The sequence below is a fragment of the Pelodiscus sinensis genome, chromosome 3 (genome assembly GCF_052426305.1).
Source record: "Pelodiscus sinensis isolate ZL-2025 chromosome 3, ASM5242630v1, whole genome shotgun sequence".
NCBI lineage: Eukaryota > Metazoa > Chordata > Testudines > Trionychidae > Pelodiscus > Pelodiscus sinensis.
In genome coordinates, this window is record NC_143054.1 from 178,078,789 (window position 1) to 178,103,005 (window position 24,217).

The window sequence follows — 24,217 nt, forward strand, 5'->3', positions numbered from 1 at the left end:
AATTCCAAAAGGTTAGTTACTATCACTGTTAAAAATGTACACCTTAGTTCCAATCCGAATTTGTCTAGCTTCGACTTCCTGCATAGGATCATTAAATATTTGATCTCCTTATATATACTTACAGACTATAATCAAATCAATCAAATCAAATCTTCTTTGTTTGATAGATTGACCTCTTTGGGTCTGTCAATGTGAGGCATGTTGTCTAATCCTTTAATCATTCTTGTGGCTCTTCTCTGAACCCTCTTCAATTTATCAACATCCTTGTTGAACTGTGGGCACAATATATCAGCAGTGGTCACACAAGCACCAACTATAGAGGTAAAATAATCTGTCAACTCATACTCAAGTTTCCTCTGTTTATGCATGTGATAAAAATCATTGACAAGGTATGAAGAAGTAGGTAGCATGGAGTACTCTTTACTATAGATCTGTCTTCTAGCCAAATTAATGTCTTGGCTTCTGTTTCTGACATTTGACATAGGTCAAACAGAGCTCTTTATCTCTTTGCCTGCAAAGCCTCTTCCCCTCCTCCTTTCTTGACCACTGTGGACACTACCACCATCTTGCCTGTCATTCATGCATGTAATGGTCAGCATCTAGTACTGGAAAGCTGTATCCAAAGTAGAGGAAATCCAGAGAAGAGCAATAAAAATGATTAAAGGGACATAGAGTGACTTAGTGATAGAGATGTAGCCGTGTTAGTCTGGGGTAGCTGAAGCAAAATGCAGGACAATGTAGCACTTTAAAGACTAACAAGATGATTTATTAGATGATGAGCTTTCGTGGGCCAGACCCACTTCCTCAGATCAAATAGTGGAAGAAAGTAGTCACAACCATATATACCAAAGGATACAATTAAAAAAAATGAACAAATATGAAAAGGACAAATCACATTGCAGAACAGGAGGGGGATGCAGGGGGGGGGGAGGAAGGAAGGTAAGTGTCTGTGAATTGATGATATTAGAGGTAGGGAGAGTGGGATGTTTGTGAGTTAATGGTATTAGAGGTGATAATTGGGACTCAACAAACATTTGAACTATCTCACCCATTACCAAGATAGTTTCCCCAATTATCACCTCTAATACCATTAACTCACAAACATCCCACTCTCCCTACCTCTAATATCATCAATTCACAGACACTTACCTTCCTTCCTCCCCCCCCCCCCCCGCATCCCCCTCCTGTTCTGCAATGTGATTTGTCCTTTTCATATTTGTTCATTTTTTTTTAATTGTATCCTTTGGTATATATGGTTGTGACTACTTTCTTCCACTATTTGATCTGAGGAAGTGGGTCTGGCCCATGAAAGCTCATCATCTAATAAACCATCTTGTTAGTCTTTAAAGTGCTACATTGTCCTGCATAGAGTGACTTATGAGAAAAAATTAAAAGAATTAAGGAATGACCAGATCAGAGTCTTGCAGAAAGCTTAATTTCCATAGACTTCATTGAGAATGTTGCCTGTGTTAGGATCTCAAGATAGTACTCGAACATGGACAATTTGTTTAGGATTGTACACCTCATAGTAACAGGTTGAAATTAAAGAAGGGCACCTTTAGGCCAGGAGTGGGGAACCTTTTTTGGGTCAGGGCCACTGACCCACAGAAGAATCAGCTGGGGCCGAAGCAAAAAAAAATAAACAAAAAAAACCCCTGACTGAGGTGGTCCCCAACTGAGAAGGGGAAAGATGTTGTACCAAATAAAAGCAAGCAGGATCTTATGAGGGGGATAAGGCAAAAAGCCACATTTATTGTAAAGATAATAATGAAAACAAAGAAAAGATAGAAGCAAACAACGTTGTTTAACTACTTATTCCTAACACTACTTAACCCTTATACACTTATATATATATATAAACCATTCATTCATACATCCATTCATTCAAGTTCTGTGTATAGTTACCAGCCTGGAAGTTGCTTGTGACAGAATACTGGCCAGGTACTCTGTACACAAGTGATGGTAGTGGGGAGCGAAGTCCTGATCAGATGCGCATCTGAAGCTCCTGGTAGGCTGGCAGCAGAACCTTGGACTCTGATTCCATAGTTTTTTAGTCCAGTTCTTATAGGAATTTCTTCCTATGCCAGTCTATGGAAATTGCTGTATCATGCTGATGTCTCCAGGGTGGCTGCCAGGTGCTCATCAGTGATCTCATCGGGTGGACCTCCAGTTTCTCCACTTGACACCTTTTGGTTGCACTGGCACCTGACGCCTTCTTCAGCCCTTTGTTGCTGTATTCTCAGGCTGGCACCTCTCAGAGCCATTCATTCATCATCCAAGCACTCTCTCATACATTCATACAGTATTTTGTATAATAATAAAAGTTGTAGTTACAAAAAGTTTCTGGGTGGTATTGCTTAAAACATTCTCTGAGTGCTGAGTAAAGTTACAATGTTTTAAAGAGAACAGGCGTCAATTAAGTAACAATGCCCTTAGTCAATTACAGGGCTTGGCTCCCATAGCAGAGTTAGTGGCTTGACAATGCATTGTTACAATGTATCTCTGCAATGTCAATTTCAAGCAGCCCCTTGCACAAGCTTGAGCATGCCCTGGAGCACAGAGGGGGGGGCTGTTTCTGGTTACATAGGATTATATTTTTAACAGTTCTAAGTTATATTACCTAATACATTATATTCTAAAGGGACAATAATAATAATAAATCTAAACATTTAACAATCTTAACAAATAATAATAATAACAATAAGAAGAAGAATTAATAATAAATCTAAACACTAAGTTGTGGGGAACAAATTATGGGGAGTCACTTCCATTTGGAGGAATCATTTTCAATACATTAATATGTTATCCCTACAAAGACACTCCAACATTCCGCTCCCATTGCCTAAGCCTAGATTTTGTACAATGCTGGGGGGGAAGAAGGAGGGAGACTGAGCCTCGGAAGCCAGATCCAGGCAAGTTGGGGGCCACACCTGGCCCCTAGGCCTGAGGTTCCCCACCCCTGCTGATTATTGGGATGGGACCTGACACTAAGTTCTCTTAGGACTTATCTATATTTGGAGCTTAGTGGGGGAGCAATTTCCTGCTCGAGAACACATAATTGAACACGTTCTGATTGAACTAGTGCACGAAAACTAGGGTAGTCACAGCTACATGACCAGCAAGAGGGGTTAACCCCCAGAATACATGCCTATCAGAGACATTAAGAATGTATTTGGGGCACCAATCCCTCACACTGTTATGGCTGCATTTTTAGTCCACCAGCTTGATCAGAGCTAGTGTGTGTGTATGTCTCCTTGTGCTGGGAATTTATATCTGTACTTTGAAATGTAAAAATACTCTTCCTTAGAATGAAAAACATCTTTTGAAGGAGGTGATGGAACACCTGTTTATGTGAGACATTTAAAAGATAGACAAGGCTCTAGAAAATGCACTAACAAAGGAATAACCTGGAGATATTAAAAAATGTTATCTATCCTTAACTTCTATGACTTTCCTTAGGGGCATATGGAAGGGGAAGTGTGGGGCTTGGCAGCTCACCCTCTCTTGCCTATCTGTGCAACCGTGAGTGATGATAAAACACTGAGAATCTGGGAACTTTCCTCACAACACCGCATGCTAGCAGTGAGGAAACTCAAAAAAGGTAACTTTCTCATTTCACTGTATATACTTTATAAGTAATAATACTGCACTGCATTTCTATAGTGCCTTCCATCTGTGTCTCTCAGGCTGTGTCTAGACTGCATCCCTCTGCCGACAGGGGGATGCAAATCAAGCACTTTGGAAGTGCAAACGAGCCCAGGATTTAAATATCCTGGGCTTCATTTGCATACTCATGTTCCGACGCTGTGCCAATCAGGCTCAGTGTCTAAAGTGAAAGTAAAGTGTAGCTGCGGTTCTGCCGTGTTTCTGCCGACAGCGGGGACATTTTTGGCAGATTCCGTACTCATTTTTCAGCAGATTCTGTACTCCTCAACACTAAGAGATTAGTCCAAATTTACAAAGTTCAACTTCTGGGCACCCAATTTTACAAATTCAAAGTTCCGTGTTCTCTCTATGGGGAAGAATCAAATGTAGTATGAGACAGACTCTGTTAATGCCAATGCACTGCCTCAGGTTCAGAGTCCCAGGGAGCACTGTGGGGAGCTGCAGGAGGCCTCCCAGAGGCCAATTATTTCAAACGAGGGGCACCAGAGTATACACACAAATGTTATTTCGGACTTACAAGTGTGGGAATAGCATTATTCCTCATGAAAAACAAGACTACAGAGTTCAAATTCCATGATCCCTTATTCTGGAATAATGGGCTTGGTAGTGTGGATGCATCGTTTACAAAATCGACCTTTGGGGAGGCTAATTTTGAACTAACATCCTAGTGTAGACCAGGCCCTAGTCCTATGTTTTAATCATAAAATCATTGTCCTTCCATAAAGACATTTTAAAGTCCACAAATGGTTTATTGTTTTGCTTTAAAAAGATTTCTTGCCAAGTTACAGACAAGACAATTTTCTGTGTGATAAAAATTACTCAGGATCAGGGTCCAGTGGCAATGTAACTTTATATTTTATTCCCATTTCAACTTCTGGGCAGCTGGTCAATCTTACACATAAAGCAATGAGTGTGCTGAAATGATGCTCCTGAAATTCCAACTTTTATTTCATTTGTAGATTCCTTTAGGTATTTTAATTTTATTTAAAATTAAAGGCTTGATTTTTAGTAATAGACCAGAAGCATATGAAATTCTAATTGGCTCAGAGAAAGTAGAATCACCATCAGTATGCTTTAGTGAGGCAAACTCAAGGTGAATGAGATCCACGGTATGAGATATTCTGATCAGAATTAATATTGGGAGAAAAGTTGATGGTGGGAGGCTCTAGGCATATGGTTTTATGCTACCTTTGCCCCACCAAAGTGGAACAATCACACAGTCATAACCCAAAGGAACTTTCATACATGGGACACAATTTCCCTGTAAGATTTGTAAAATCACGTAAATCAGAATGGCTCCTTGGATTTTTATTCTGGATTTCCATTTTTATGTTAATTCCAGATCTTCTTGTTTTGGCTGTGTTTAAAGCATTATAGGTATTATTTGTGCTGTTACATAACATAACTCCCTTCCAAAACTGATAGTTCTTTATCCGCTTTATCCCCTGTCAGTTTCAAGACTTAAAATACAATGAGCACATTTCTTTGAAATGTAGGAAAGCATTATTTGTTGTTCTACTGTCACATGATATATTTGTTTTAACAAATAACAGTATGCAGTTAGATTGTCACACTAATGTTAGGAAATATGTCTATGCGCCAGTCAGAGGTGCAATTGCAGTTCACGTAGACATACCCATGGTCTCTTTAATCTCCTAGCGCAACTACAAATAGCAGTGAAGGTGTGTCAGCATGGATTCCTGCATAAGCTAGTAACATGACTGTATATGAACATACAGGCTGTGCTCCAATCCATGCCATCACATTTTCACAGCTATTTTTAACTGTAATAGCTAGATTAAAGGCAGTGTTAGTATGATAATAGGATCTGCAATCATACCTCTTATTGCAGCATAGACATCCCTAAGTAATGATTCATGTATAGACTTCCTTGTGGGGAGACCTTTTAGCTGCCAAATATTTCCTCAGTCCAAAATTATAAACAGTAAGGCCTTCTTTTTATTTCTTTTCCAGGTGGAAGATGCTGTGCCTTTTCTCCTGATGGGAAAGCCTTGGCTGTAGGATTGAATGATGGGAGTTTTCTGGTAGTCAACGCTGACACTGTGGAGGATATGGTCTCTTTCCACCACAGAAAGGAAATGATCTCTGATATCAAATTTTCACGAGGTACAGTCAAAGGATAAAATAAGTTGTTTCTTGTTTTTGTTTTCAATGATAGACTTACTATGGAATGTTAAGAGCCATGTGTTCCATGACTTTTAGATATTTTTCATTCTGATGTGTTTGTACAGAGCCTAGCACATCAGGCCTCTAATCTTGATTGATGTGTTTTGAGTGCTAACATGGAAGAAATATGTAATAATAATAGTATCAAGAATAATCACATATATTTTAGTTAACCTGGATGTCTTTCTTTTACAGATGCAGGAAAATATTTGGCAGTGGCTTCCCATGATAATTTTGTAGATATTTACAATGTGCTTACCAGCAAAAGAGTTGGCATCTGCAAAGGTGCATCTAGCTATATCACACACATTGACTGGGACTCAAGAGGTAAAGTAAAATCTTTGACCAAATATGTAAAATGAAATGCCTATAATTAAAGAAAAAAGTAAATGTCAAATGTGTGCTTATTCCAATTTTGACATAGATAAATTGCCTCATAATGTCTCTTTGCACCAACAAAAATGCTCTTATACATTCCATATCACTCCTACAATTCATTTTTATTGATGGAATGCATAATTACAACGTCACTTTCAGTCCTGTTGGAAGGGCATAACAAGTGGAGTTCTTCAGGGATCAGTTTTGGGATGGGTTCTATTCAGTATCTTCATCAGTTATTTCGATAATGGCATAGAGAGTACACTTACAAAGTTTGTGGATTATACCAAACTGCGAGGGGTTGAAGTGCTTTGGAGAAGAGGATTATAATTCAGAATGATTTGAAGAAACTAGAGAAATGGTCTGAAGTAAAGTAAGATGAAATTTAACAATTACAAGTGCAAAGTATTCCACTTAAGAAGAAACAGTTTCAAAAAGGAAACATCATTCTGAAATGTATTATGAGCAAAACATGGAAAGTAATGCTTCCACTGACTAGGACTCAGCTGGAACATTGTGTCCAGTTCTGGTCACCATGTTTCAGGAAAGATGTGGAGAAATTGGAGAAGGTCCAGAGAAAAGCAACAAACATAATTAAAAGTCTAGAAAACATGACCTATGAGGGAAGATTGAAAGAATTGTTTTTAATTTGAGAGCTGTCCCTTTTGGTCAAAGGGAGGAACCTAAGGCCCAGAGGCCAGATGCAGCCCCAGGCTTGCCTGCACCCGGGCATCGAGGCTCTGGGCTCCCCCTCAGCACTGGGGAGCCTGCGCTGGAGTTCCATCCCTCCGCTGGAGCCTGGAGCTCTATGGAGCTGGAGCACACAAAATCTACTAGCCTAGGCTCCCCTAGACTCTGGTGTACCAAGGGAATGTGGTGCGTGTCTTTCTCCTTTTCAGTTGGGGGGCCACATTAGTGAGGGTTTGGGTTTTTGTTTTGTTTTTGCTTCTCACTTATGTGCGGCCCCCAACTGATTTTTCTGTGGGTCAGGAGCCCCCAACCCCAACAAGATTCCGTACTCCTGCTTTAGGTTCTCTAAGTGTTGGTGCATCCTTGTGCCAGGGGTCAGAGATTTTTCCTAGCACTGCCATGCCATGCCATGCATGCACAGTAGCCTCCTCATGGTCCTTGGCAGCAGATGGAGCTTCTAGCAATCTTCACTTCTTTGCCTGACAGACAGAAAAAATATACTTTAGATTCCTTAAGGGCCTCTGTGTCACAACATGTATAGCGGATAATGTCTGTCCTAAGAATAGGGACACTGAAATCCCTCTCTTGTATCTTTACAATTATTTGGAGATGATCTGTCAGCTGAGATTTTGAAGGAACATATAAGAAAGAAGATCATTAGCTCCTTTTTTGTTGTTGATTTTACTTTCCATTATTTCTACTGCTACTTAGAAAATGTAGACTAGAATTAACCACACTATTTATACATAGGAAAACCTCTTTAAAAACAAATTCCCAAGTGGATTTTTTTAAATAACTTAATTTTGCAGCAAACTTTACATTTGTGGGTGCTGCCTTTGATTTCTAGTTCAGATTTATATAGGAGGGTGTTGTTCCTGTAGATATGTGGGCAGAATATTCAGGCTGCACACATGCAGCTAATAAATATATTCTAACCCTCTGGCTGGGAGTAAGAAAACATTTTGCACCTGCATCAAGGCTATAGCACAGCAGTTGAGGGAGGAGGGCAGATTTCTAGCACTGACAGGGATCAGATAAGCTGCTACCTTATGTTGCTTTTCCTTCATCAGAAGGAAGGGGCAAATAAACCTTTCAGACCCTGCGTATCCCAGTTCTTTTATCAATCAAGGGAAGTTCCAGATTCATTTTTATATTGGGCTACAGAACCACTGTGTCTTTTCAGCAATACGTTTATTTTAGAAATCTAACTTTCTTTGTTGTCTCAGTTATATCATAAAAATCAAATTTAAAGCATCCTGCTCATTTTTTTCTATTTCTCTTCTTCCTACCCAATGGCTTACTGATGATGTACATTTCACATAAGACTACCTAAATGTTAGCATACAATCTGGATCATATTTGTAATGTTTGTATCCAGGGACTGTTTGTTATACATTTGTATAGAGCAGAGCTTGAATAGAGAGAAATATATTCATAACATTTTTAAAATCACTATGCAGCCATCTTGTAAAATAATCATGAAAATTCCCTGCGCAGACAAAGTCTATTCATCTTCATTTTCTATGATAATCAAAACACTAATAAAGGATTGCTCACATTGAACGAATAACATTTTGCAAGGTTGTTAGGTCTTGACCTCTGAGGCTACTCAGCACTATGCCTAACTGGGCCCATACTCTTCTGTTAGGGTATGTCTACATTACAGCGCTAATTCAAACTAACGCATCTAGAACTAAAAACTAGTTTGAATTAGCGTTTTGCTAATTCGAACTAGCGCGTCCACATTAAGTGGACCCTGAACCGGGATTAAGGATGGCCGGAAGCAGTGCCGGCAGGGCATCAGAGGAGGACTTAGAGCGTGGAGATGCTGTCTCAGGCTAGCCAAGGGCTGTGCTTAAAGGGTCCCGACCCCCACCCCGGACAGACAGTTCTCAGGGGTGCCCCGCTTGCAAAGCAGTCCTGGCTTGGATTGCCCGGAGTACCCACACTGGGCACATCACAACACTCGGCCATCAGACCGGCTGCACTTGCCGCAGGCTGCCATCTGGGGAGAGGGGGCAATTGGGGGGCTGCAGGAGAGCTTCCACCCCCAGAAGCCCGCAGAGCCAGCCCGGTCCTCCCTATCGGGGGCTCGTGCCCCATTCCTCCCTCACCTCCTTCCACTTACCCTTCCCTAGCCCCTCTTCTTGATGTACAAAATAAAGATAACGTGTCTTCCAAAATGGAATCTGTCTTTATTGAACAAAACTCAGGGAGACTGGAAAAAGGAGGTGGGAGAGGGGAAGAGAGAGGCTGGGAGAGGGGAGAGTAACTAAAATGATCAGGGGTTGGGAATAGGTCCCATATGAAGAGAGGCTAAAGAGACTGGGACTTTTCAGCTTAGAAAAGAGGAGACGGAGTGGGGACAGGATAGAGGTCTCTAAAAGCAGGAGTTGGATGGAGAGGGTGCATACAGAAAAGTTCTTCATTAGTTCCCATAAAGAAGGACTAGAGGACACCAAAGGAAAGGAATGGGTAGCAGGCTTCAAACTAGTAACAGAAAGTTGTTCTTCACAAAGCAAAGAGTCAACCTGTGGAACTCCTTGCTGCAGGAGGCTGTGAAGGCTACAACTAGAACAGAGTTTAAAGGGAAGTGAGATCAGGTCATGGAGGTTGGGTCCATGGAGTGGTATTAGCCAGGGGGTAGGATTGGTGTCCCTGCCCAAGGTTTGTGGAAGGCTGGAGAGGGATAGCACGAGACAAATGGCTTGGTCACTATCTTCGGTCCATCCCCTCCAGGGTCCCTAGGGTTGGCCGCTGTCGGCAGACAGGCTACTGGGCTAGATGGACCTTTGGTCTGACCCAGGACGGCCATTGTAAGCTCAGGGCTCAGGGTCGGGGGTCTCACTGGACCCCCTTGATTCTCTTGCACACCTTCTCCTGGGTGGCCAGGCTGGCAGCTCTCCTGCCCTAGACGGCCACTTTCCTGTGCGTAGTGCGGAGGTCGTGGACGAGGTCCACGATGTCCGCACTAGCCCAGGCGGGTGCCCGCCTCTTGCGGTCCTGGGCAAGCTCCTGGGAGCCGCCAGCCTGGTCCCGGGAAGAGGGGGAGGGCTGGGGGGCATCGGGTGGGTGGCTCGATCCGTGCCAGGTGCAGGGTCTGATGGCTAGGTGCTGGCAGGCTTGCACCTGGCACGGGCACCGTAGCCAGCCCATGCCCCTTTAAGGGGTCCGGGGCTGGGAGGGGGGCAGACGAGTTTCCCTGGTGTTGGCCAGAGTGGCCACCAGGGAAACCTGGGGAGGCCTAGCCTCCCACTAGTTCAAATTAAGGGGCTACACACCCTTTAATTCGAACTAGATAGTTCGAACTAGGCTTAATCCTCGTGGAATGAGGATTATCTAGTTCGAACTAAGTGCTCCGTTAATTTGAATTAAATTCGAACTAGCGGAGCGCTTGTGTAGCGCCTATCAAAGTTAATTCGAACTAACGTCCGTTAGTTCGAATTAACTTTGTAGTGTAGACATACCCTTAGTGAGTAGCACCTGGACAACAGTTTTTAGAAACAGATTCAGACTGTATTTATGTTAATGCTCTGTAGATATTTCTCATCATTTTATCACAAATACCTATGCAGGATGTGCATTCAAGTTTTTAATAACACCTCATCATTCAGTAAAAAAAAAATTCATAATATTGCTACTCATAGAAAAAGAAATAATAAACTTGTATTTCACATATAGGAAAGCTATTGCAAGTCAATTCTGGTGCCAAAGAACAGCTGTTTTTTGAAGCACCAAGAGGAAAAAGACATATTATACGAGCTACTGAGGTATGGATCATTCTAATTACATTTTCTGAATACATCACTCAGTCCTAACCTGAAGGTTTTATACTGTGAGTGTTTATATAACAGTGCTGGAAATTAGTGTACTACATATTTAAATGGTATGTCTTTTTCATATACCTTCCCTCTGCTACCTCACTTTTAAGTTTACAGAGTGCTTCACAGACATTAAAAACAGCCTTGTGAAGTTGGCCTTTGTATGTATTATCACATACAGATGTTAAATACACAAAAGTTAATCCTGATAATAGGTAGAATTATAACTGCTTAATCACTCAGTATCGTATCTTTCATAGCAGCTACATTATTCTAAACACTTAACAAACATTAGTATTTCAAAATTAGAACCATTTCAGATAAGCATTTAATTCAGATTTGATCAAATATTGTGGGTGAGATTTTCAAAAGTTCTTGGCATTGAACTAACTTTTCTTTCCCATTGAAATAAGTTGAAAAGTAAATTAAAAAGTGCAGATTTACTAAAATTCTCACAATAAATCTTAGAATGAAATTATGTGAGTGCAGAAAAGACAACACAAACTTTTCCATCACCTGTAGTATCTGCAGATGCATCCATTTGTTATTTTAGAAGAAGGTTCTACGTGCAAAAACATATTTGCGAGTTACAGACAAGTGATTCCACATTATCGTTTTGCATTAATAATCACTTTTTTGTATTTAATCTTTGTGCAGGCAATTTAAGTGGATGCTACTTTTAAAAATGTGAGGCCTGATTTTAGGATGCCAAGCATCTGCAATTTTGTATGATTTTAATGAGAATTGCCAATATTCATTACCTCTGAAAATCTCTAAGCGGTTTAAATCCAAATGATAATAATCAAAGACTTCTCCCTGGAGAATAAAAAATGTATAGCAAAAAAAGTAAAGTTCCAGGAACTGGAACTGTTAGTATTCCAGTTGTAATAAAGGAGATAAATTATATTTAGCATTAATCATCTGGAAAGAAAAATACTGTAAGCTAACAGAACGAAAACCGAAATATTATTTTGGTCAAACCTAAAGGCAAGATCATCTGTCAAAACTAGTTTGTTAGTATCACAGTTCAAGAGAAAAAGCAGTACAATAGACATATGTCAAGTTTACTTTGTTTTGGAAATGTTTGTTTCCAGATAGAGAAGATTGAGTGGGATACCTGGACATGTGTTCTTGGTCCTACTTGTGAAGGAATCTGGCCCATGCATAGCGATGTCACTGTTGTAAATGCAGCTACTCTTACAAAAGATGGTTCACTGCTAGCTACAGGAGATGATTTTGGTTTTGTGAAGCTTTTCTCATATCCAGTAAAGGTAATAAATAGTATTTATTCATCAAATTAGAAGCCATGTTGGAAAGGGAAGTGGGGAAAATTTCTGTAGGAAAATATGGACAATGAATAGTTTAAATGATAACATGTTCTTCATATTTCAGGGGCAACGTGCAAAGTTCAAGAAGTATGTGGGTCATAGTGCCCATGTAACCAATGTTCGATGGTTACATAATGATTCTGTGCTACTGACTGTAGGTGGTGCTGATACTGCTTTGATGATCTGGACCAGAGAGTTTGTGAGCATCCAAGAGAGTAAACTGGTTGACAGTGAGGAATCAGATACAGATGTGGAAGAAGATGGAGGTAAAAGGGGTTTATGAAAAATCTATATTAAATTTAGCCCTGATCTCACAAAGATTCACACACATATTTTACTTTAAGCATGTGAGGAATCCTATTGAGTTCAGTGGGACTCCTCAGGTGCTTGAAGTTAACTATTTGCTTTAAAGCTTCATGGGGTAGCTGAGTTAGTCTGTAGCAGGAAAAACTCCCTCACCCCCTCCCTTCTTTCCTTATTTATTCTTGGATCTGTACTTATTATACTCCGGTCATCTGAAGAAGTGGGTTTTACCCACAAAAGCTCATGATACCATCTACATGTTTGTTAATTTTTAAGGTGCTACTAGACTTTATTTGCTTAAAGTTAACTATGTGTAAATCGTTGTAGGCTCAGGACCTTAGACTACTACTGTTGTTGCAGATCTTTTTTATTTCTTATCTCTTCAATACAAATCTGAAAACAAACTACACAAGGTGTCTTTTTATCTTTTACATTTTTTAAGGTTATGACAGTGATGTTGCAAGAGAAAAGGCTATTGATTATACAACAAAGATCTATGCAGTAAGCATCCGAGAAATGGAAGGCACAAAACCACACCAGCAGCTGAAGGAGGTTTCCGTTGAGGAAAGGTATGGCTTGCAAAGGCATTTATTTCCATATTTTCAAAAAAAAATTTTGACTTTTATTTATTGAACTAAAATAGTCTGTTTTAAAAGGCTGTGTTGTTAATTTTTATAATTTGTATGTTCCAGTGCATCACAAATTACAATAGGGATATGTTTATGCGTCTTTGGCAATGGGAAAAGGTTATTTGTTTACCTTTATCTTTCTTTTAATATATGTTTTTGAATATATATGTATACATTCTGCATGCCTTTAATTGTGCTAAATAAAACTTGGAAACAGAAAACACTCTTTCCTTCTCTTTTGCCCTCCTTTCTTTACACCCACCCTCCCTCTCTACTTTTGTATATTTGAAAGGAAACTAAAAAGAGCTAATTTTTTTGGTGATTGAGTCATTTTGACTTCTTTCATCACATATTCCTGGGACTATATAGTTTCCAATTTTGTGAAATAAAGAGAGTTTGAACAGGATTAAAGAAGTGTGGGTAGGTCTAGGACTGGAATATAGCTAATTTCACCAACCCCACTTACTCTGAACTAAAACTTCCCTGCTAGAATTCCCATTATCTACATACCAGGAGAAACTATACACTTTCTTCTGTCCTGCTACTCTAGTGGGTGAGTCCGACTGCACTGCAGTAACAAAAATACTGCAGGAATATCTCTATTGAACTTACGGAGTTTAAAAAGTGTAACATGCATCTAAGGGAGTCAGATCTATGGTCTCTAGCCTTGACGCAAACTTGACACAAACTTTCTTCATGTAGCTTAATTTCACTTCTTCATTTCCTCTTCCCTATGGCAGGGGGACACTAGAAACATACAGAATAATGTTTTGGACACCGTGTTCTGGTTATGAAGCATGTAAGAGTCTTTTTAAGTATAAAGGTGACAAACATTTTCACCTCCCTGACACAGAGTTATGATTCGACCTCTATACTTACCTTGAATAAACAATGCATTTTTTTTCCCAGAAGGAAAATAGCATTTTATAACATGTTTTAAAATGACCTGACCTGGCAGCTGAGGTATCCCTGAAAAACTGCGCCACGTCCAGGGAACGTGTCTGCTCTTACATTTTTTTTTGCAGAAGAGCAGACGCGCTCTTTCAGAAGCCCGGTCTTCCTCATTTCATGAGGAAGAAGTGCACTTCCAAAAGAGGAGGCTTTTCCGAAATTTGGCCCAGTGTAGATGGGCCAAATTTTGGAAAAGCTGCTCCCCCCCAAAAAATCGGAAAAAGGTACGCAAATTGCAGAGCACAATTTGCGTACCTTTTTCTGATAAAACTCTGTAGTCTTGACGTAGCCTGATAACATTTCTCAGTCAACAAGACTTCACTCTCAAAACAAAGTCACTACATATTTGGTGCAAGTAATTAGAGAATCCTAGATCTATATTCTTAGCTCATATCATCAGATGGAATATAATTCATGTGCAACAACTGCTGTGTGAAAACCATATTAAGTTCCTATGTGAGAGGGTGTCCTGGGAAGCTCTCTGTATTAGTGACACCACCTACTGGTTGTCCTGGGGATTAGCTCTGCCAGGCATCACACCCACATTTGCTGGTGTCTCTCCATGTCCTCTCTCACTCCAGGAACTGCAGCCTCCTCTTTGTGACACTCCTTCATCCAGGTCACTACATGGCTTCCTCTTCTAGGGATTATCAAACGTCCTTCCATGCAAACTCTCTCAAGTAGTCTTCTCCAGCAGTGCCTTGTTGGTGCCTCTTCCCCAGTGGCTAGTAGTGGAACCCTGGCCCAGGTGCCAGTCTAGAGACACTGAATTCAGTAGTTCTGGGCTTTACTCTCTCAGGGTATGTCTACACTACAAAGTTAGTTCGAACTAACGGACGTTAGTTCGAACTAACTTTAATAGGTGCTACACTAGCGCTCCGCTAGTTCGAATTTGAATCGAACTAGCGGAGCGCTTAGTTCGAACTAGGTAAACCTCATTTTACGAGGACTAACGCCTAGTTCGAACTAGCTAGTTCGAACTAAGGGCTGTGTAGCCCTTTAGTTCGAACTAGTGGGAGGCTAGCCCTCCCCAGGTTTCCCTGGTGGCCACTCTGGCCAACACCAGGGAAACTCTATGCCCCCCTCCCGGCCCCGGACCCCTTAAAGGGGCACGGGCTGGCTACGGTGCCCGTGCCAGGTGCAAGCCTGCCAGCACCCAGCTAGCAGACCCTGCACCTGGCACGGCACAGAGCCACCCACCCGATGCCCCCCAGCCCACCCCCTCTTGCCGGGACCAGGCTGGCGGCTCCCGGGAGTTTGCCCTGGACCGCAAGAGGCGGGCACCTTCCTGGGCTAGTGCGGACATCGTGGACCTCGTCCACGATCTCCGCACTAGGCACAGGAAAGTGGCCGTCTAGGGCAGGAGAGCTGCCAGCCTGGCCACCCAGGACCAGGTGTGCATGAAAATCAAGGGGGTCCACTGAGACCCCCGACACTGAGCCCTGAGCTTACAATGGCCGTCCTGGGTCAGACCAAAGGTCCATCTAGCCCAGTAGCCTGTCTGCCAACAGCGGCCAACCCTAGGGACCCTGGAGGGGATGGACCGAAGACAATGACCAAGCCATTTGTCTCGTGCCATCCCTCTCCAGCCTTCCACAAACTTTGGGCAGGGACACCACTCCTACCCTCTGGCTAATAGGACTCCATGGACCCAACCTCCATGACTTGATCTCACTTCCCTTTAAACTCTGTTCTAGTTGTAGCCTTCACAGCCTCCTGCAGCAAGGAGTTCCACAGGTTAACTATTTGCTTTGTCAAGAAGAACAACTTTCTCTTACTAGTTTCAAGCCTGCTACCCATTCCTTTCCTTTGGTGTCCTCTAGTCCTTCTTTATGGGAACTCAGGAAGAACTTTTCTGAATGCACCCTCTCCACCCAACCCCTGCTTTTAGAGACCTCTATCCTGTCCCCCTCCGTCTCCTCTTTTCTAAGTTGAACAGTCCCAGTCTCTGTAGCCTCTCTTCATCTGGGACCTGTTCCCAACCCCTGATCATGTTAGTTGCCCTCCCCTCTCCCAGCCTTTCTCTTCCCCTCTCCCACCTCCTTTTCCCAGTCTCCCCCAGTTTTTTTTCAATAAAGACAGAGTCAATGTTGGAAGAAACGTTATCTTTATTTTGTACATCAATAAGAAGGGGGGCTAAGGAAGGGTAAGTGGAAGGAGGTGAGGGAGGAATGGGGTACGAGCCCCCGATAGGGAGGACTGGGCTGGCTCTGCGGGCTTCTGGGGGTGGAAGCTCTCCTGCAGCCCCCCAATTACTCCCTCTCCCCAGATGGCAGCCTGCGGCAAGTGCAGCTGGGCTGATGGCCGAGTGGTGTGATGTGCCCAGTGTGGGCACTCAGGGCACTCCAAGCCAGAACTTCTTTGCAAGCGGGGCACCCCTTAGAACTGTGTGTCCGGGGTGGGGGTCGGGACCCTTTAAGCGCAGCCCTCGGCTAGCCTGAGACAGCATCTCCATGCTCTAAGTCCTCCTTTTATGCCCTGCCGGCACTGCTTCCGGCCATCCTTAAGCCCTGGACATGGGTGTGGACTTGCTAGTTCGAACTAGCAAAACTAGTTTTTAGTTCTAGATGCGTTAGTTCGAACTAGCTTAGTTCGAATTAACTAATTCGAACTAAGTTAGTTCGAACTAGCGCTGTAGTGTAGACGTACCCTCAGCTCTCACTGCTCCTTCCCTGGACTGCTTCCTACTCTTCTTGTTCCCTCCCTTTCTCTGGGAGTACTATTTCCAAATCCTCTTCCCAGTGAGTGGCCTTTGTCTGTTGCTTGCTTCCTCACTCTTTATAGTTCCTGACTGTTCCTGCTCAGGAAGGGTTGCCAAGTGACCATTTTTCGAGCAGAACACTTGGCTGAAAAATGACCCTGGGTCTCTGGTCAGCACTTACTGCTAAAAGTCCAGTTAGTGTTACAGCAGGGCTAAGGCAGGCTCCCTACCTACTCTGGTTCTGCACAGTTCCCAGAGCAGTTGACATGTTCAGCTCCTATATGCAGGAATAGCCATGGGGCAGCAGTGGGGGGCAATACTTTTTTATGAGGAGGGCCACTCCATGAATTTGGTAAGTGGTCAAGGATTGAAGTTTTCCATGATATTAATGGAGGAGGTGTGATGGAGGTTGAATGCAGATGGGACCTTGGGGTTAGGAATTGGGGTGCAGTAGAGGGTATGGGATCTGGGTGGGAGTTTGGTTAAAGTTGGAGGTTGTGATCTGGGACAGGAGAGTGCAGGCAGAAGGGAATGGGGATGGGTGCAGGAGAGGATTCTGACCTGGAGGAGAGGTGTATGAGGGGGTACAGAGATCTGAGTTGTGACCAGGGATAAGTCTGGGGGGCAGGGTCTGGGAGGTGATAGAGTTTCAGGAGGGGTGTAGAGTCTGGGAGAAGATAGGGATGCAGGAGGGGACAGTGTTCGAGTGAGGGAGGGGCTGGAGTACCAGAGGCAGGCTCTGGCTGGGCAGCACTTACCTGGGCAGTTCCTGGCCAGTAGCACAGCAGGTTCTTCGGCCAGGCCCCTTGCCTTCCATGCTCCCCGCACACCACTCAAAGCAGTTGTGGGGGCCTTGTGCTGCTCTGAATGCTGTGAGTTGGAGGGGGAAACCAACCAATGGGAGCTGCGAGGTTGTGCTGGGGACAAGGACAATATGCATAGCCTCTCCCTCATTCCTCCTGGGCTTTCAATATTCAGAGAGCGCCATGCAGGGGCAGGGCAGACAGGGAGCCTGGATGTGGCTCCTGCTGGGCTGTGGGCTGGATAGAGCAGCTTGATGGATCAGTATTTTGCCCGTCCCTCCCATGGGGTCTCTGCACACTGCCCCCACCCTGTGCACAACTTTGCAGCTCCCATAGGCTGAGAAATGTGGCCAATGGGAGATGCTGAGGCAATGCCCCCTGTTCCCTTCCTCTAGGAGCCGGGTATGTCAGCTACTTCCAGAAACTGCCTGAAATAAATGCCATTTAGCCAGAGCTGCACCCCAACCCTGCCCCAGGTAGGAACCCTGTCCTGCCCCCTAACTCCCTCCCAGACACTGCATCTCCTCCCATACCCCCTTCCACTGCCCTAGCCCAGAGCCCCTCTTGCAGCTGAAACCCCACATCCACCATCCTTTACCCAGCACCTACAGCCAGAGCTAACATCTCAACCAAAGTCCTTACCCCTCCTGCAGCCCAGCTCCCTTCCCCAGCCAGATGAAAGTGAATGAGGGTTGGGGAGAGTGAGTAATGGAGGGGAGGATGAGTGAGTGGAGGTGAGGCCTCTGAAAAAGGGTAGGGGCAAGGCCTCAGGAAAGAGGCAGAATGGTAGTGGGGCAAGAGCATTCAGTTTTGTGCAATAAGAAAATTGGCAACCCTACAACTGATCCTGCTTGCAGTCAGTTCTCTGCTTCCCATCCAGGTGTAACCTGGGGAATTAATTAGCCTGATGAGTGCTCTTAACCCCTTCCAATCTTGTGTGGGGCAGACACCCCATTATAGGCCTCTGTGATTTAAGTAATTTAAGTGTCATCATTTATTTTTATTTTTTAATTAGTACCACCTACCAATAAAAAAAGGGGTTTCCTTAGCCCAAATATTATATAAATTATGTGATATTTGCAATGCAATGCAAACTATGTGCTATGTGGATGTGAACATTGGATGTCCAACCTGGAAATAGATATAGGACACACTGGAAATTAAATTGGATTATTGATATGTATTTTGTGATCTGCTAGTTAGAGCACAAAACTCAGTCAAGAGCCCTGGACTCTATTCTTGGGGGGGGGGTTGGGGGGAAGTTGCATGGAGTGCAGTGTTCAGCTGATTTTGTTATTGTTTTTAAGGATGTGGTGGGTTGTGTAGTCGAACTGTTTAGCATGCTATTTAAAAAAAATAGATTAGGCCCTGATTTTGGAAAGCCCCTTAACCTGTTCTTAAATCCACCTCTATTCAGGAAAGCATTTAAGCATTTGTTTAAGTTCTGTTGAACTCAGATTTAAGCACATATTTAAATAAATGCCTATGTACCCTTCCTGATTAGAAATGTTTTCCTGGACCAAGACCTCCAAATGCACAGGAGGAACACAATAATCCATTATGAAATCCACAGCCAAAATTTTCAAACCAGCATGCTTAAAATGAATACCTATAGCCATATGTAAGCACTTAAAATCTCTTATATTTCCCATTTATTTTAACGGGAGTTCTGGATCCTCCAACATCTTGGAAAACTGGCCATTCATTTAAGTGCCTAAATGACAATGTAGGTGCCTAATCTAAAGAACCCGCATTTGAAAATTTTGGGACCCACAATTTTTGGAACAAAGACATGGAGTCCCAGAGTTCACATGTTTTTAAAAAATTACATTATTTCCGCCCCCATCCCCCGCTTTCACCATCTTCTTTCTTTTTTTGTAACAAAATCTTTTTACTTCATTTGATCTCTCTGTAAAATGTGTATGATACCTACTGCATAGCAACATTTTGAAATCATTTAGAAATGTTAAGTTTTAATTATGGGAGAATAGACCTAAGTCAATTGTATGCATGGAATACTGCAATGGATTCAGAAAACACAGTGCCAAAATATACAGGGCCATAATCTCTCATATGCTCTGCTTGTTTATGCTTCTTTGGTGAAACAAAGTAGCTGTACATTCAGTTTAACTGATTAAAAGTCTGATTTACAGCTGTTTTACATTGTTGAAGCATCAGAAGCATCCACAGCATACCTAAGAATCTGAGGGTACGTCTACACTGCGTTGCTCTTTCGGGATACTGGAAGTATCCCAAAATAGCACGCTGTGTCTTTAAAAGCGCCCACTATTTCCTGAAATAGCGGACAAGCTATTCCAACATCCCTGTAAACCTCATTCCACGAGGTTTAAGAGATTTGTTGGAATAGTGCCTTATTTTGAAATTTGGAGCTATCTACACAGTGCCAAATTTCAAAATAAGCTCTTTTGATTTAGACTTCGAATTTGAGCATCTTATTCCAACAGAAGGGTGCTGTCTGGATCCACCCTGACTCATGGTGTTTCCAAGTCTACTAAATCTTCATCATTACATTAATGACTGGTAATATAGAAGATACATGTTTCCTCATTATATTATATATTGACCCTGATTCTTCCCCACATTTGGATTGCTTTGTGTTGGTCTTCTGTACAAAGCAACATTATAGTTGCTGCAGTTAGTTATGGTAGAATCTATCCAGAATAAAAGGAATCTCTAGGAAAGCAATGCTAGTATACCACTTCCCCCACTAGTGTCTGTGATAGGGAACACAGCCTGGGAGGGAAGGTGCTTTGTTCCAGTAGTCCCCAACTGTTATAGTAACTTTCTGGCAATCAGTATAATTAGAACACTACTCAAGCTGCTGTAATCTATTAGGGTATGTCTACACTACAAAGTTAGTTCGAACTAATGGACGTTAGTTCTAACTAACTTTCATAGGCACTACACTATCGCTCCGTTAGTTCGAATTTAATTTGAACTAACGGAGCGCTTAGTTCGAACTAGGAAAACCTCATTTTACGAGGATTAAGCCTAGTTCGAACTAGCTAGTTCGAATTAAGGGGTGTGTAGCCCCTTAATTAGAACTAGTGGGAGGCTAGCCCTCCCCAGGTTTCCCTGGTGGCCACTCTGGCCAACACCAGGGAAACTCTTCTGCCCCCCTCCCGGCTCTGGACCCCTTAGAGGGGCACGGGCTGGCTACGCTGCCCGTGCCAGGTGCAAGCCTGCCAGCACCCAGCCAGCAGACCCTGCACCTGGCACGGATCGAGCCACCCATCTGATGCCCCCCAGCCCTCCCCCACTTCCCGGGACCAGGCTGGTGGCTCCCGGGAGCTTGCCTGGGACCGCAAGAGGCAGGCACCCGCCTGGGCTAGTGCAGACATCGTGGACCTCGTCCACGACCTCCGCACTACGCACAGGAAAGTGGCCGTCTAGGGCACGAGAGCTGCCAGCCTGGCCACCCAGGAGCAGGTGTGCAAGAGAATCAAGGGGGTCCAGTGAGACCCCCGATCCTGAGCCCTGAGCTTATAATGGCCGTCCTGGGTCAGACCAAAGGTCCATCTAGCCCAGTAGCCTGTCTGCCGACAGCGGCCAACCCTACAGACCCTGGAGGGGATGGACCGAAGACAGTGACCAAGCCATTTGTCTTGTGCCATCCCTCTCCAGCCTTCCACAAACCTTGGGCAGGGACACCAATCCTACCTCCTGGCTAATACCACTCTATGGACCCAGCCTCCATGACTTGATCTCATTTCCCTTTAAACTCTGTTCTAGTTCTAGCCTTCACAGCCTCCTGCAGCAAGGAGTTCCACAGGTTGACTCTTTGCTTTGTGAAGAACAACTTTCTGTTACTAGTTTGAAGCCTGCTACCCATTCCTTTCCTTTGGTGTCCTCTAGTCCTTCTTTATGGGAACTAATGAAGAACTTTTCTGTATGCACCCTCTCCACCCCACTCATGCTTTTAGAGACCTCTATCCTGTCCCCACTCCGTCTCCTCTTTTCTAAGCTGAAAAGTCCCAGTCTCTTTAGCCTCTCTTCATATGGGACCTGTTCCCAACCCCTGATCATTTTAGTTGCCCTCCCCTCTCCCAGCCTCTCTCTTCCCCTCTCCCACCTCCTTTTCCCAGTCTCCCTGAGTTTTGTTCAATAAAGACAGATTCCATTTTGGAAGACACGTTATCTTTATTTTGTACATCAAGAAGAGCGGCTAGGGAAGGGTAAGTGGAAGGAGGTGAGGGAGGAATGGGGCACGAGCCCCCGATGGGAAGGACTGGGCTGGCTCTGCGGGCTTCTGGGGGTGGAAGCTCTCCTGCAGCCCCCCAATTGCTCCCTCTCCCCAGATGGCAGCCTGCGGCAAGTGCAGCCGGTCTGATGGCCGAGTGTTGTGATGTGCCCAGTGTGGGTATTCCGGGCAATCCAAGCCAGGACTGCTTTGCAAGCGGGGCACCCCTGAGAACTGTCTGTCCGGGGTGGGGGTCGGGACCCTTTAAGCACAGCCCTCGGCTAGCCTGAGACAGCATCTCCACGCTCTAAGTCCTCCTCTGATGCCCTGCCGGCACTGCTTCCAGCCATCCTTAATCCCGGTTCAGGGTCCACTTAATGTGGACATGCTAGTTCGAATTAGCAAAACGCTAATTCGAACTAGTTTTTTAGTCTGGATCTGTTAGTTCGAATTAGCTTAGTTCGAATTAACTAATTCGAACTAAGTTAGTTCGAATTAACGTTGTAGTGTAGACATACCCTTACAGAGGACAATTCACCCCACAGTCATTTTGAGATTCAGAGAGCACAGTTTTAGTTTACAATATCCCCATCTGTTGAGCTCGGTGTGTTCTTCATCCATTGTTTCTGTCTAACAATCAAAATTATCATATTACAGTTTAAAAGGTATCTCAAATATTTCAAAAATCTGTTACCATGCAGATCAAGAGAGGCATTTTCCACACATTTCACAAAAGATTCAGAGGCTGATGTTCATATTTTTATATATGAAAGATATTGTTTGTGTAAGAGGGCTTTCCCTTCTCCTCCCCTCCCACTCCTTAGTTATTGTCACACAGGCAGAAAGCAGAAGACTAGAAGTCCAAAGTGCAGACAATTCAACGTTTATTGAGGTTAGTTTCCAAGCAAAAATATTCCAAAGCCCTTCACACCATCTCTATACACCAGGGGTGGCCAAACCATTTAACAAAGAGAGCCAAAACAGCGGCAGAAAAAATGCGAATAGCCACACCAGAATTGTCAAACAAAAACAAATATTTTTTTTTAAAAGAAGGCTGCCCCTTTAAGATAGCTGCCATCTTAGGTAACATTTTTAATACCCCGCAGCTCCACTTTGGGGGGGTGGAGGGGAGGAGCTGGTGGGGGGCGGGGTCCATTTGGGGGGGCACAGGAGTGGCTTCATGAGCCGCACTTTTGGGAGGCAAGAGCCGCATGTGGCTCACGAGCCGCAGATTGGCCACAGCTGCTATACACCTATAGAATATGTTCCCCAGTGTTCTGTTCCCTCCTCTGACACCATAGTGTCTTTATCTCCCATCCCCCTTCCCAGGTTTGACAGCACAGAGGGTATGTCTACACTACCCCCCTAGTTCGAACTAGGGGGGTAATGTATGCATACCGAACTTGCTAATGAAGCCCGGGATTTGAATTTCCCGGGCTTCATTAGCATAAAGCCGGCACCGCCATTTTTAAAAGCCGGCTTGTTCGAACCCCGTGCCGCGCGGCTACACGCGGCACGGGCTAGATAGTTCGAACTATGTAGTTATTCCGAACTATCTGTATGCCTCGTGGGTTCGAACTAGGGGGGTAGTGTAGACATACCCAGCGTCTTGCTCGTGTCCCCATTCTCTGTTCTCCATTCCCTCATCCCTATTCCCACTACCCCCCTTCTCCTTCTTAGCATGTCAAAATATACTTACAGTGCATGCCCCTCGTCACACCCATTACAACTTATGGTCATGTTCCATTCTGGGGAGGGGGATCATGGGTTTGAGTCTTCATGCCACTTCTTTAGTACTCCATTGGAGGGGTAAGGAATGAGATTATACTTTGATCAGGGTCAGGCATTTCTTTGGTCTTTTAGTATTTTATCCTCCAGACCCATTCCCTGTTGCCCCTTCCATCTGGTTACTTGACCTTGTCTTGAGAGAGAACCCAGGCAGCACAGGTGCCAATTCTCATTTTGCTGGGGAGTGCTCAGCACTCCTCCCCCCAACATACACCAGGCACTACTGCCACTCCACCTTTTCCCCCAACCCCTTGCCCCTACCCTGCCTCTTCCCTCCCCTGACACACTTCCTCCCTGCCTCTTCCCCTCCACCTCCTCTGAGGATACTCCGTCCCTGTTTTTCCCCATTGAACTCAATGGTTCAGCTGATTTGCAGTGCTCCATAAGTGCTGGAAGGGAGGGGAATGAGTTGGTAAGCATAGGGACATGGGAGCACTTCGTACCCACTAATTATTCTTCAGCCCCAAAGCACATGGAGTTGGCACCTATACCAGGCAGCCAGCCAGAATATGCTCAGATAGTCCACCCCCACCATATCATGTAACTGTTCTTCTCTGTTCTCACTATACTAACAAACCCATCTGCCCAGGCAGAAGGAAGACACACAGTGCCTTTGTAAACTATAAGAGTATCAAAAAGTCAAACCCAAAATTGTGTCTTAGGTTAACAACCATGGCTCTATTCTAATAGTTTGGGTTACTTTAATCACATATAATATATATGGAGTTTGCAGATTTTATGATCTTATTGAGGATCCCACACATTTCGCAT

The 24,217-nt window shown here is 43.9% G+C and overlaps 1 protein-coding gene across 3 annotated transcripts in view; it reads left to right on the forward strand.

The window, feature by feature from the left end:
* EML6 (EMAP like 6) overlaps positions 1-24,217 on the forward strand; it is a 210,393-nt gene that overhangs the window by 127,561 nt on the left and 58,615 nt on the right. For all 3 annotated transcript variants that reach the window (XM_075925488.2, XM_006122118.5, XM_075925489.2), the window contains 7 exons: positions 3,460-3,601; positions 5,641-5,793; positions 6,049-6,180; positions 10,603-10,691; positions 11,837-12,013; positions 12,135-12,336; positions 12,816-12,942. In XM_075925488.2, coding sequence (XP_075781603.2) covers positions 3,460-3,601; positions 5,641-5,793; positions 6,049-6,180; positions 10,603-10,691; positions 11,837-12,013; positions 12,135-12,336; positions 12,816-12,942 — 1,022 coding nt within the window. The remainder of the gene's footprint in view (positions 1-3,459; positions 3,602-5,640; positions 5,794-6,048; positions 6,181-10,602; positions 10,692-11,836; positions 12,014-12,134; positions 12,337-12,815; positions 12,943-24,217) is intronic.